This window comes from Choristoneura fumiferana, chromosome 25 (assembly GCF_025370935.1).
Source record: "Choristoneura fumiferana chromosome 25, NRCan_CFum_1, whole genome shotgun sequence".
In the NCBI taxonomy this organism is placed as follows: domain Eukaryota; kingdom Metazoa; phylum Arthropoda; class Insecta; order Lepidoptera; family Tortricidae; genus Choristoneura; species Choristoneura fumiferana.
In genome coordinates, this window is record NC_133496.1 from 7,691,797 (window position 1) to 7,705,893 (window position 14,097).

Genomic DNA, 14,097 nt, shown 5'->3' on the forward strand with positions numbered 1-14,097 from the left:
AAGTAAACACAATTCAAGCCTACCATATCCTAGTCCTACTTCTAAACTAACCAACTAATCTACACGATACAGCAAACTAGAAGCCCGGGCTCCACATTTAGATTACTCGCGGGGTCTCTCTCAAGGTGCAGTGAGAGAGCCTATTCTAAATTACCCCTACGTCGAGTGGGTGGCTCTGTTTCCTACGCCTATCACCCGTGTGCTCACCAGTATCTGTCGTGTTAGGATTGGGAAAGACAAATACCGATGCCGAAGAATAAGTGTGTGAATAGATAAATAAATAGATAAGGAGGACAAGATCTTGGTTGATTTAGGACACCGGTATGGCATCTCAAACCCTCCAAAACCCAGGGAGAAAATTAGGCCTGTCTCTTCCGGTATAATACAAGACCCCGCCCTTACTCCATAGGCGTACACTGACACTGAAGAACGTTCCCAGGGAAAGTCAGCCTGTCCGTTACCACCGCTAGGTGACCTGGCTCCCATTCCCTAGGAATCGGCTTTTACTGAGCCGAAACTCGATAAGTCCTCTACTATTCCAGAAATATTTTAAAATCACAACTGATTGTGATCCCCAAACCCCATAATGAATTAATACGCAATTCCCAGCAATGGATACCCTAATACCAAAAGCCTTCGATACCAAGATACACAAAGCAGGGAAACCACACACCAATTCACTATAAAAATAACACAAAACAATTTAAAAATACGATAGAAATAAATCAAAGTGTCCCAGAGAGAACCTCTCGAGTCCGTGTCGAAGAAAAGAATCCCCCTCCGTTCGCGCGCTTCTATTTATACCCCAATTCCGGCGACTATGGCGACAATGGCGACAATGGCGACCGATAGTAGAAACAGGCCGCGGCCATTGCGTCGGGCAGGAAAGGCTCTGCCGCGCTATTTCCACGTTCGTACTGGATAGTTTAATGTTGCCAATAATCTCGTTCGCATATTTATGGGTAGATTAGCTTTATTTGTTCATAATTTACCTTTATTTAATAAAATTAATAAATTAGTTTAGCCTCTCCTAATAAACCTATGTTCACATAAGGCGAAACATTACGGACCATAGGCCGTATTGTTACTTAGAGACGAATAATCGAGCACGCAATATTTGGTACCAGACTCAACACGAAGTCGGTATGACACTACTGACATATTAATAGTGATAAGTAATAAGATATTGCAAGCCAGTAATAATAATAACTAACAATGTTACGCAACCTCTTTACATTAATGCGAAAGGAACTTGAATAAGGGGAATCCCCCGTAATTACCGTAAAATGGGGTAAGTTGGGTCGAAATAGAAGTGCAAACTTGAATAAAAGGTACACTCTCCTGTAACCACGAGAGCGAAGCTGAATTGACCATAAAACGGCAGAGAGTGGTCAACTGAGCCCGCGGGCTGAATTGACCATAAAACGGCAGAGAGTGGTCAACTGAGCCCGTGGGATGAGTTGTCGAGGCAATGGCTCGAGTCACCCACGAAAAAAAATCAAAAGGGGCCATTCAGCCCGCGGGATGAATTTTATGTGGGATCAGTTGACCATGAAGGGCCTTTATCGTGTATTATTTCATTTGGAATTCCATATCTTAAAATAAAGTTATTTACAAACGCGGCTGCTACGGTCACTGCATCTTTACTAGTAATCGGATACGCCTCGACGTATTTGGTGAGGTCGCATTGCAGCGTTAATATATACGAGTAACTATTTGCTATCCTTAACTAAGGGCCCAATTAAATCTAAATATAACCTGTGCAGGTTTGCACAGTGTTGCTGTTTTGCAGGTGGTAGGACCTTGTGCAAGGTCCGCCCGGATTGCTACCACTATCTTGCTCGTTAATCCTGCCGTGAAGCAGCAGTGCTTGTTGTGCACTGTTGTGTTTCGGCGTGGAGAGTAAGACAGCCGGTGAAATTACTGGCACTTGAGGTATCCCATCTTAGGCCTCTAGGTTGGCAACGCATCTGCAATCCCCCTGGTGTTGCAGGTGTCTATGGGCGGTGGTGATCTCTTACCATCAGCAGACCCACTTGCTCGTTTGCCATCCAATCGAATAAAAAAAAAACCTATCAAAGGCTGTGCTGCCTGAGTTTGTTATTATCATTGGTTGTTTTATAGGTTTATAATATTTGGGACGTTGACATTTGCCGCAACGTTTTACAAAATCAATAACATCCTTTTCTAGTCCCGTCCAAAAATACTTTTGTTTTATATTGTTTAACATTCGCCTGATACCGGCGTGTCCACTAGTGGGCGACACGTGAGAGTCGTTTAAGATGACGCGTTTCGTATCGTCGTCATATATTTTCTCTACATTTTTTATTATACACACGCGTGGTCCGGACTACTTTGGCATTTTGTCATTTCATTAATAATATCTTCATTCCGTTTATTTTTAATTATATATTTCTTCTATTTTGAAACGACTACATAAAGAACTCATTTCCCTCACAAAGGCATCTCGTGCGCGTTGCGATTGGGTAAATGTTTTCCCGTATATAATTTTCTTCGTTTCGGAAAACACTACGTTTTTCGATGTTTCTCCTGTTCGGTCTCGTATTGTGTACCATTCTGTCTTGTAAAAACACTAATTCAATGTATTTTTTTTTTGGTAATTTAAGTACAGTAACAACTCTTGGGTGATCAAAGATATTTGGTTGTTTGTAGAGGATTCTATAATACTTTCATTCATTCGTCTACTTGCGCTCTAGTCATTACATTCATAATATGTTCATTCATCTTCTTTAACTCTTCACTTGTGATACAAATTCGCGACAATGCGTCTGCAGCTACATTGTCGGAACCACGTACATATTCGATCTCAAAATCATACTCCTCTAATATTAACCTAAATTTCATGAGTCTATTGGAAGGATCAGTCATATTAAATAAATACACGAGGGGTCTATGATCGGTTTCTATTTTAAACTTAGATAGGGTCTGAAATGACATGCCTCCTCCTATACTCGGAGTGACTAGCAGGTACACCTTTGGGCGAAAACTTAAAGGCTATTAAATTTGTTGGCATTTCAAAAGCTATAATTCCATTAATTCCTCTCCCTTCCAGCACTATTACACAAAACTTTTTTTGTTTCGGTTGTTAATTTCATGTTTCCTTTTAGCTCGCGTACCTAACGGTGTTGTATATTTGGCAAGTGTCTTTCAAAGCCATAAAATAAATAATATGTTTCATTGTTTACAAATTATCTATTTATGTAGTCTTATGTATAGTAATAAAACTGTGTAGTATATCTTTGTAGCGGTCCGAGGGTCACCAACGGTGCTGGCTGAAAATCAGCGCTGGGGTGTTTATTATTAACGCTTCAGCATTATGCTGAGCCAGTGTCCTATTCACAACCACAATGACACATACTTTCCTACGTGTTGTCTATTTGTACTTAATACTATTGTTGTGTATTGTGTTGTTAATAAATGTATTTTCTTTCTTTCAAATACTTTACTGACCAAACCACTGCTAACAACTCTTTTCCAATGGTTGGTTATCGTTTTTCCGCCTGGTTCAAACTTCGACTTGCAAAAGCAATTGGTCTATGATCACTGTTGCTCAATGCTGATCCGATTGCATATCCGGAAGCATCTGTTTTTAAAATAAATGTGTTATGCTTGTCAAAATTTGGATACTGTGGTACGGGGGGTGATAATAGTGTCGTTCCAAACAAATTGTACATTTTTTCTACATAATTCATTCAATGGCAAGGATTTTTCCGCAAAGTTAGGAATAAATTTCCGGTAGTAATTTGAAAAAGCTTTTGCTGGAGTTGGGTAATTCTCAATAACTTTTGTTTTTCCGGATCTGGTGTGATGCCTGTGGCTGATACAGAATGGCCCAAGTATAAGATTTGTTTTCCTAAAGTCACATTTTTCGGGGTTTAACTTTAAGTTGACTTTTCTCAATCTTAACATGATATCCATAAGGTTTTTGTTACGAATGTCTAAACTGCGACCGAAACAAATTAGGTTATCTAAATAAACAAAAGTTTTTTTTTTAAATTAAATCCTGCCGTGGCTACTGTCATTAAACTAGAGATAGAGCTTGGGCTAGTCTTGAGGCCCATCGGTAAACGTTTCATTTGGTATTGACCAGAACTTGTAGTGAACGCGGTGTATGCTCTGCTTTCGGGGTCTAAGCCAACTTGATAATATGCTTTATTTTATATTTATATTTACTCTACCTCCAACATAATCGGAGCCTGTTTTTGCTAATTTTCTTTCATTCCAGTTCTCGCTTGTGCTACATACTCGTACTTGCATTCTGCATACTATTTCTTTCTTCCTTACATCATCTTTCACTCTTTTCGGGTCAGTGCCCTTCTAACTATTCTATCTGTAATTCCGCCTAGTACAGATCTTACAATTTCACATTAATTCTGTTCTCTTTGTCACTCCATTCTATCTTTTTAGCTGTCCTCTTTGTCATTCGTCATCTTTCATATTAACACATAAGAAGAAGAGGTTTTTTTTAAATGTTTTAATGTTTTTTTGGGCACAAACGGTACAATTTAAATTAGATCTAACAAACTTATATCTAACATCAACCAATAAAGATGCCACCGTTAGATAATACATAACAATGAAAGAGGGTTGGTGTATCCACATTTGTACAAAATATTCAAACAAAATTAGAGAGGTATTCGAAGAATTATATACTAAACTAATATAAAATGAATTTTCTCAATCATGCTCGGAAATGTAATGTTTAGCTATGTTATGTGAGTTGCCCAAAAGACTAATTTTTTCTTCATTAATGGGCAAGTTAACTATGTAACGACCAGAAGGGTCTTTAGTGGTTGTATTTTTGTATAGAGATTCACAATACAAATCTTCTGGGGTAGTCTTCTGTTGATGACTAACCTCTTCGATTTTCCAGAAATTTGACAATTGAAATGAAATGTCAGTGACCTTTAAGTTTACCTTGTTATTGGCATTGACACTTTATCAGTTATGTAGCTACCTGTAACAATCCACCCAAACACCGTGTTTTTCAAGTCAGGTAAACATGGACCTAGTTTTACAAAGCCTTGTTTCATTAAAGAGAAGAATAGTTCAGTACCAAGCAGTAGATCAATAGTGCTAGGAATATGGAATGTTGGGTCAGCCAGCTTACAATTTTTAGGAATATTCCAGTTTGAAGTAGCAAGCTTCATGTGTGGCAAGGGCACAGTGATTGTATCTACCAAGAGAAGATTCACATCTGTACTATAATCATTTAAGCATGATGAAATGTTGCATTGATTGATTGGTGACATGGTCTTGTTTCCTCACCGATGCCTACAGCAGTCACATTGCATGGTATGATTGGCAAGCACAAGCGATTAGCAAGGTTGTTAGTTATAAAGTTTATTTCGCTGGCACTGTCTAATAATGCCTTAGCTGCATGCCAGTTATCATGGCAATCTTTTATTTTTAACTGAACTGTTGAAAGGAGTACATGTTTCGTGTTTTCTATTGTTGAATTTGGTGGGTTTATTGCCTTGTTAGTAGTTGTGTGAGTACACAGCTGTTGTGTGTTAGAAGCAAACAAGGGTTGATTACCCTTTTTAGTTTGAGTACGATCGGTATTCAATTGAATAGGCTGTTGACTGGTAGAAGGCTCTGTCTGTTGAGGGCTAAAAAAATTATTACCTTTGTCTGTGGTTGAGTGTGCTGTCTGTTGACTTGTAGAAGACCCTTGATGCTGTGTGTCAATGCTCTGTTCATTGTTGACACATGTAAGAAAATTGATGAGTTTGATGTCTGATGAATAGCTGATGCTTGGAGATGGCCACTGTTGTAGTTTAATTCATTTGTATTGTTGGAGTATTTTGTGTAGTCAAGATGTAAAACACTGTTGTGTTTTTTATGGCACTTGAAACATACTTGTGAACACTTATGACCTGCTTTATAAATAGATAAACAGTTATAGCAGAGCCTTTTGCTTTTTACAAATGTTATTCTCTGTGAGACAGGAAGCTGCAAAAATAAGGGGCTTTTGTTAGTTCATGTTTGGAGTCACATAAGATACAGTTTGTTTTGTTTAAAGTGGTAGTGTGAACAACTTTAGTATTGGAAAGTATCTCGGCATACTTTTGTTTGTCAATTTTATCTCATTTATTATTTTGTGGCAATGCTACGATGTGACAGAAAGTCTAAAAGATCTGACAGCTTAGGTATCTCAGAACTTTGCCTACTAATTCCCATGCTGCTCTCAATGAATTATCTAATTTTTGTACAATAATATATATCAACAAGACATCCCAGTGCTCGGTAGGCAACTGCAATGATTTCAATGAATCAAAAACTTTGCTGAAAAATGTAAGAAAATCTTTTAGATTAGACTTAGTTATGTACTGGTAGTTCATAAAACATTTTAAAATGATGATTTATGACTATTAGTTTGTTATCATACCTTTTGGTTAAAATCTCTAAAGCCTTTTCATAATTTTCTTCCGACAATATTAAGGAGCTGATGAGAGCTGCCGCTTCTCCTTCCAGGAACGACTTGAGGTAGTGTAGCTTTTGGAGCTTTGGCAGGTCTCATTACCATCGATCACAGAAAAGAATAAATTCTTGAATATGGGCCAATTTTTAATATCCCCATTGAACTGTGGGATATTGAGTGTAGGCATAGCAATTGGCATTTTCTTAGGTTTGAATTGAGGTGTGTCCTGATTGTTTTGAATGAGACTGGAAATCATGGCTTTGATTGTGTAGTACTTAGCTTCGACCGCAGACCGCTCATCTATATCCTCTGCGATTTCCTGAACGCCTCTATTTTTTTCTTGGGCATCATTAAATTTCTCAAAAAGGCTCGTCAGGTCCGTGCTCCTGACCTGGAGGTTTTCATATTCAATCTTACCAATATCTTGATCTTCCATTTGTTTGACGTAATTTCGATGCGTGTCATTCTTCCCTTTATATTTACCCGAAGGTTTTGGAGTTTAGTAATATCCTCGGACGTTGGCGGCGCCATTCTGTGATGATTATCACCCTCCTTAAGTGGTTATCCTCGAACGATTGCGCAGTTGCCTCGCCGACCACCGCCACCCACGCGGCGGCGAAAAAAAAAATCCAACTGGATCTTCCGTTATGTTAGTTTCTGGTCACAACTGTTGTTGCAAGTGGTTTCGGCACCAATTATGTTCCGTATTCGGATATATATTTTAATAAAAAGCTGTTGTTTTTATATTTTTTAGATTTTTTATTCTGAATTGATACAGTGCAGGGCAATGGTATAGCGCGCGAGATCAAAGATGATGGGTGACAGCCGAGTGACAGCTGTCAAAAAGACGTTTTAAAGGAACGCTATAAATATTGTACAAGTACTTTTCGTTTTACATCAGACCAATTTGACACATTCCTTTTGCGTTTCTTTGATTGTCGTGGTTTACTGGAAGCCTCATCAACAGTGTTCTGCCATATCTCATGTGCCACGCAGAATGCATCGTTACATTTCTGATCTGAATGCTTATTTAGAGGTGAAGGCATGGGTGTGAGTACATTTACATTTAATCAATTTATCACGTCGTTAGTAGACATGGATGGCATTGGTCAATTTTCAAAACTGGCAGTAATCTCTACATTAAAAGGCGACGGTTCCATTATAGATAGCGGTTCATTTATAGGCGTCAGTTTCCATTATAGATAGGGTTTCATTTATAGGCGACGGTTCCATTATAGATAGGCGGTTCATTTATAGGCGTCAGTTCCATTATAGATAGCGGTTCATTTATAGGCGTCAGTTCCATTATAGATAGCGGTTCATTTATAGGCGTCAGTTCCATTATAGATAGCGGTTCATTTATAGGCGTCAGTTCCATTATAGATAGCGGTTCATTTATAGGCGTCAGTTCCATTATAGATAGCGGGTCATTTATAGGCGTCTGTTCCTTTGTAGGCGATGCTTCTAATATTGGTGATGTGCCTACAGAAAAAGTGACGGGTTGAACGGCGGACACTACTTTCTCTACCCAGATTTTCCATCGCATCTCGCTCTAGGTCAATAGGCGATGATTCCATGCTGTGCGATGGATGTATATTTGCAGAAGATGTGACTGGGTAAACGACACTACTTGCCTTAATTTCATCTTCCGTCACTACTCGGTCTTGAAGTACGTCTCGTAAGTCTTGATATACTTGTTCAGCTCCTTCTGGCAATGGAGAAGAAAATAAATCATCCCGTTTCTCTGAAATAACAAAGTTAAATTTATTAGAATAATGGAACCAGAAATACTCCACTATATATACATCATATTATATCATAAGACAGAATGAATGAAAAAAAGTTGTGTAAGCAATTTACAGGAAAGTGTGCTAGGGCAAGTTTGTCGGTCTAGGGCGTCCTCGAAATACGTAAACCGACCTAAACCGTTGAGCATGTATGAGGAAAGTGATGAATGTGGATGAAGCGAGAGAAGTTTGTCAGAAATAGAAGCGTATGGCGCCTATTATCTCTGGCTGTCTTGCATGGAATAAGGCGTGACGTATTGTATGTATGTATGTTATTTTATTCCATAAAAATAAATAGAAAAGAAAATATGAGACGTAAATGGTATTAACTTAAATGATGTCCGTAGAAAAGGTGACATATGAACAAGTGAACTAAACAACGCGTGTCTGTTCCGGCGTAAATGGTTGCAAGTGCCTCTTACAACTCTGAAATTCTTTCTAGTTTCCATCGATTAATGGTACACAACTATATAAGTCGTGCCTATTAAAACTTTCTAAGTATGAAATCTATATAAAACTTGTATTGCTAAGATCGTAATAACGTTACGAATACATTTTTCCGATTTATATTGATTTACTATAAAAAAGTTCTAAGAGGCAATATGCAACTTTTACTTGGGAATCTAATGGTAGAAGCACTTGAATCATAAAAACATAAAAAAAACACTCTATTATTTTATAAATAGAAGAAAAAGGTACTTACGTGTCTGTGAATCATGATAAATATCCTCTGTTGGACCATTTGCATGCTATCATTAATTTCACTTGTACTTTGTTGGTTCAGTGCTAAGTTATAAGTCGCCTAGAGCGACGATTCATTTTTATTAGGGTTAGATTCGTGCGCTATAAATTAACTTAAAATTATAAAGAGCTCACACCAAAGCAAAACAGAAACGTGCCAAAATAACATAAAATAACAAAGCGTGCCGTCTCCCGCGAAGACCGGTGACGACTGACTATAGAACGGCACGCGCGCCCTCCGCGGGGGGAGGCGTCCGGCGTGTAAAGTTCTATCGAGATGTACAACTTATACGTCGAGTTCATATCACATGTAACTTTTTAGGGTTGAAATCTCAAAAGTCTTGGATTTGAGAAATAATTTATATACAGAATTGAAGCTGGAGAATAGCTTAATAAAAAAAACAATAAAATCAATTAGTCATTTATTATCATACGTAATGCTTTTTCGTCGCATGGGACGATATGCCCAGTAGATCGTTTTGTCCCGAAAAATAGGAATCAGCTAACGCTCGATTTTGGAAAAGAAATTGATTATTTGTTAACCGACTTCAAAAAAAGGAGGAGGTTATCAATTCGGTTGTATTTTTTTTTTTTTTAATGTTTGTTACCTCAGAACTCCGTCATTTATGAACCGATTTCAAAAATTTTTTTTGAGTTCGTCTAGGAATGCTTTCAATTAGGTCCCATAAGCAGCAAATTAGGATCTGATGATCGGATCTTAAGGAAATCGAGGGAACTCTTCAAATATTGTAGCGACACCTATGGTAATTTGGATATATTTAGCAGTAACTCGTGCATTTGCTCTTGCAAATCATAATTTGGTGAAGTGGAACTGAGGATGAAGACCAGATTTGACCAACGGAACTACTACTATCAATAACAAGTATTTCACGGGTTAAATTTAAATTATCATGATTAATATACTTACCTAGATAAGCGACTAAGAAGAAACTTTAAGTTAATGATTCTTTCGAACTGATCTGATGCTGAAGCCAGAAGGTAGGCGACGGAACTCTGTTATAAAACAACGTAACTAAGTCGTGTTTGGGCTTAATGGAATAGTTGTGAGATGTTCTTTGGCTACGAATCACTAAAAAGTGAGAAATAAAAAAATTTTTAACAAAAAAGTAAAACCGACTCCAAAAAAATAAAAAAAATAACAAAAATGGAACCGACTACAAAACCCTTGAAAATATTTTTCTAGGTACTGTGGGGACTGTAACTAGGTAAGAGCTTAGGTACTGGGGACCAACGCGCGTGACTTTAAACTTAGTTCAAAATAAACAACTTCTTCAATCATTTGGATTTATTTCAGAACTTAAAAATACATTTACATAGCATAGCACCAGCCGCTTAGGCTATCGGGAGCAATCTGCGCTCCGGCATGTAATACCCGCTGTCAATCTAACCTGCCAAGTGGTCAGTTTTACCACCTGCCAGCGGTATACAGCCTAGTTCCTACATATCCCTCCTTCCTCACAGAGGTGGGGACCTATCTACGGCCCTACCTAACGGGGACATTACAGACAGAAAAGGGTCTTTGCTAAAGACTAGTCACATCCTTTTCATGAAACTCTAGTCTATGTTATTACAATCATAAATAGGTTTATATATTTCAAAAATTTCAAATCAAGGATGGGACTTCGCCGGCCAAAAACCCCGAAACAAAAAAGGTACGGCGCCTTTTCAGTAAAAAGCCTAGCTACTAAAGACGCGTGACATTGCCTGTGCAACCCGGCACGTCATTCTTGCTTCATGCCCATCATCCTTCATCAGGTGATGAAGGTTCCTCAGCACCCCCTAGCGGAGTTGCCGTTCCACAACGACAGCAATAGCCGCTGGGTTTCCATCTTTTTATTATTTCACAGCCATGGATCCAAGTGTGGACCCTGGGCAAGCTTCATCGGCGATCCCAGTTGGCTGTGTGAACTTCTGTTGCTTGAAAACTATTGAAAGGCACAGAAAATCAATCATTAAATACACCATCAATTAACACCACATATTTCTGGGCATATTGAACACATGAAGGTATGAAGTACTCCCACATGCTGAGATAAACTAAAAGTACTCATTCTTTATATATAGAAATTCACATCATATATGATTACAGTTCACATTGGGAGATGTATGAACAGGCAATCTCATATTCGTGAAGTTGAATATGTAAACAATTATATTAAGTTCACTATGTAAATAAAAGTTATCTGTTTGGTTTTCCAGCGATGTCGTCAGACATCAGTTTTGACAAGAGCAGCTGGGAGCTGCCATCAGTTTTCATCAGCCACTGCATGGCTGCTGCAGATTGCCATTTCATTTCTGCACTTAATTAATTGATCTCCCAATATGAAAACAGACAAAAAAACATATATTAGACACATAGTAATATTACAACACGCATTAGTCATATAAATTCATTATATCATTAATTTCCTACCTACTCAAAAAACTTTTAATTCAATTACCTATAATTATAAAATTCAATCGCAAAAAATAAATTTACAATGTTTACATTTGAATGACATTGTCAATCATTGGTCGTGTCAATTTTTTTCTAACCGTCGACACAGAACTTCTCGGGTGAACTTTTAAAAAGTTTTCAGTCAAACCACAAAGTTCATTCGGCTTGAGACAGCCATCACTTTCCGTCCCTTTCACTCCTAAATGAACGTTTTTAAATTTTATGTTTCGTTCATTTAGCGATCCTTGCTGTGGGAAAAACCTTTTATTAACATAACTTAGATAATGACGTGACTTTTGATTACCTTTTCTATGGAATCTATCAGGTCCGTTCGCGTTCTCACGTCGTCGCATTTCTACTCTTCCATAACAACCAGAAGGCGCCTCTCGCTCCTTCATCAGACCTGCCGAACCAATCTGCAAATTTCCGACTTTCGTACCCTTTCAGGCTTCGAGCTCAACTCGCCTTTTTCGCCATCCTTTTGCTCCATCTTTCTATCGATCCTCGATGCTTTCCCAATTGACTTCGACTCCTTCAACTTTCCTTCACTCGAACCTAAAGCAAAAGAATTTAAACCACGGAACCCTAACAATTTTTTTACTGATCGCGCTTTATTTTCCACGGTCAAGGAGTTAATTTGCTCGCACTCAACCTCTTTCATGGCAACTTGATTTGCACAAACCTTTTCAGTCAATAATGAAAAGTCTTTCGTGTCACTCAATTTTCGAATAAAATTGACACGGAATTTTTTATTCAAAGTCAAAGTATGACTACTAAAATCAATCATTGCATTATTTGCAGTCAAAAAATCTTGCCCTAGAATGCAAAAATTTGTGCGATCATTAATTACTAACAGACTAATTCTACAATAATAATTATCTATCAAAATATAAGTATTTACAATTCCTATAGGCTGAATCATGGAGCCTCCTGCTACGCGCAAAGGATCACTGAGCTTGTGCTCATATTTTAAGTTTATTTCCTCTGCAAGGGAAACAGATATCAGTGACACATTGGCACCACTATCTACGAGGGCCTTGCAAATCCTGCCATTGAGCTCTACGGGCACAAACGTGTTCAGACTATTTTTCTCAACAGTACAAACATCGGGAAAATCACTAGAAAAAATCGTATTGATTTGGAAACCATCAGTATTTCCTTTATCTCCTTGACGCTGCTGCGGCACCGGCTGTAGCTGCCGCGGCCTCAAATTATACCTTCCATATGGCATACGTGATGTTCCCTGGTGTATTTCTTGCGGAAATACCATTGTTGGCGGCGTTTGGGACGTGTCATACTCCGAACGCGGCGTGAATCGAAGAGGTGGAGCATCTCCTTGCTCCCACGAGTGTTGATAATCTTTTGTAATATTAATCGGCAGTTCTACTTTATGTGTTTTCATGTGTAATTCTGTATTAAATACATCACACAATTGAAGAATCGTTTTTCTTAGCTCCTCCTTTGACGCGAACAATCTAGACGCTAAATGGAACTGCCATTGCGAATTAATAGATTTAATAAAATGCTTGATAAATCTGCCGTCTTCCGTGATCCCTGCTTTCAACGCTAATTTCTCTAGGTCATAATAAAATGATAGTAGCGGTTCTTTCGGCTCCTGCTTTCTATAATAAAAAGACTGGGCATAGTCTTCTTGCGACGGGAATTGTTCTACTAATCCCTTCTTTATCAAATCATACGACTCCAACGTCGTGAAATTGGCCTTGTACCAGGACAACGCAGGCCCTTCTAAGTAGAGTGCGATCGCTACTCGCTTCTGATCTGCGGACCAATTCTTTATGATCGCAATAGTTTCAAACTGGTGGATAAAATCGTCCACATCCGAATATCCTGCGAATTTTTCCGCCATCTTCTTTCTTCTCCGTAATAAAATTTATCTGCCCGCAAATTCTATTAAACACTGGGATATAGGAAAAAATAAAATAACTCACAGTTGCTTCCTCAAAAATCGATACATTTACCAAATTGCTTCACTTTTCATGCGCGCTTTTTTTGTCATCAAAGCTCGTCTTTTCTTAACAATCGTCCATAGACCGCTGGAATCGCTGCGGTACTCCGTCGTCCTCTGAAGCGATAGCTAAAACATAAAAAGTACACCGACCGCGCCTAACTCCACCACTTGTGGGGACTGTAACTAGGTAAGAGCTTAGGTACTGGGGATCAACGCGCGTGACTTTAAACTTAGTTCAAAATAAACAACTTCTTCAATCATTTGGATTTATTTCAGAACTTAAAAATACATTTACATAGCATAGCACCAGCCGCTTAGGCTATCGGGAGCAATCTGCGCTCCGGCATGTAATACCCGCTGTCAATCTAACCTGCCAAGTGGTCAGTTTTACCACCTGCCAGCGGTATACAGCCTAGTTCCTACAGTACCTACTAGCTCGAAGTCGGTGCCTCAGCACGAGCCAGCAGGAGGGATTGAAACCCATAGTATGTTGGTGAAGTAGACGACTATTGTGAATTGCCCCACTCCTGCTGGCTCGTGCTGAGGCACCGACTTCGAGCTAGTACGTACCTACTTACCTAGAAAAATATTTTCAAGGGTTTTGTAGTCGGTTCCATTTTTTGTTATTTTTTTATTTTTTTGGAGTCGGTTTTACTTTTTTGTTAAAATTTTTTTTTGACTGTGCTAAAGAAGAAAT

General features: G+C 38.5%; 1 protein-coding gene across 1 annotated transcript; it reads right to left on the reverse strand.

Annotated features, from left to right (window-relative positions):
* Positions 1 to 10,473: 10,473 nt before the first annotated feature.
* On the reverse strand, positions 10,474 to 13,828 carry LOC141442325 (uncharacterized). The gene is made up of 2 exons (XM_074107286.1): positions 11,408 to 13,828; positions 10,474 to 11,308 (listed from the first exon to the last, which is right to left on the reverse strand). The coding sequence occupies exon 1, from the start codon at positions 13,296 to 13,298 to the stop codon at positions 11,829 to 11,831; it is 1,470 nt and encodes a 489-aa protein (XP_073963387.1). The 5' UTR covers positions 13,299 to 13,828; the 3' UTR covers positions 10,474 to 11,308; positions 11,408 to 11,828.
* Between the last annotated feature and the right edge of the window lie 269 nt (positions 13,829 to 14,097).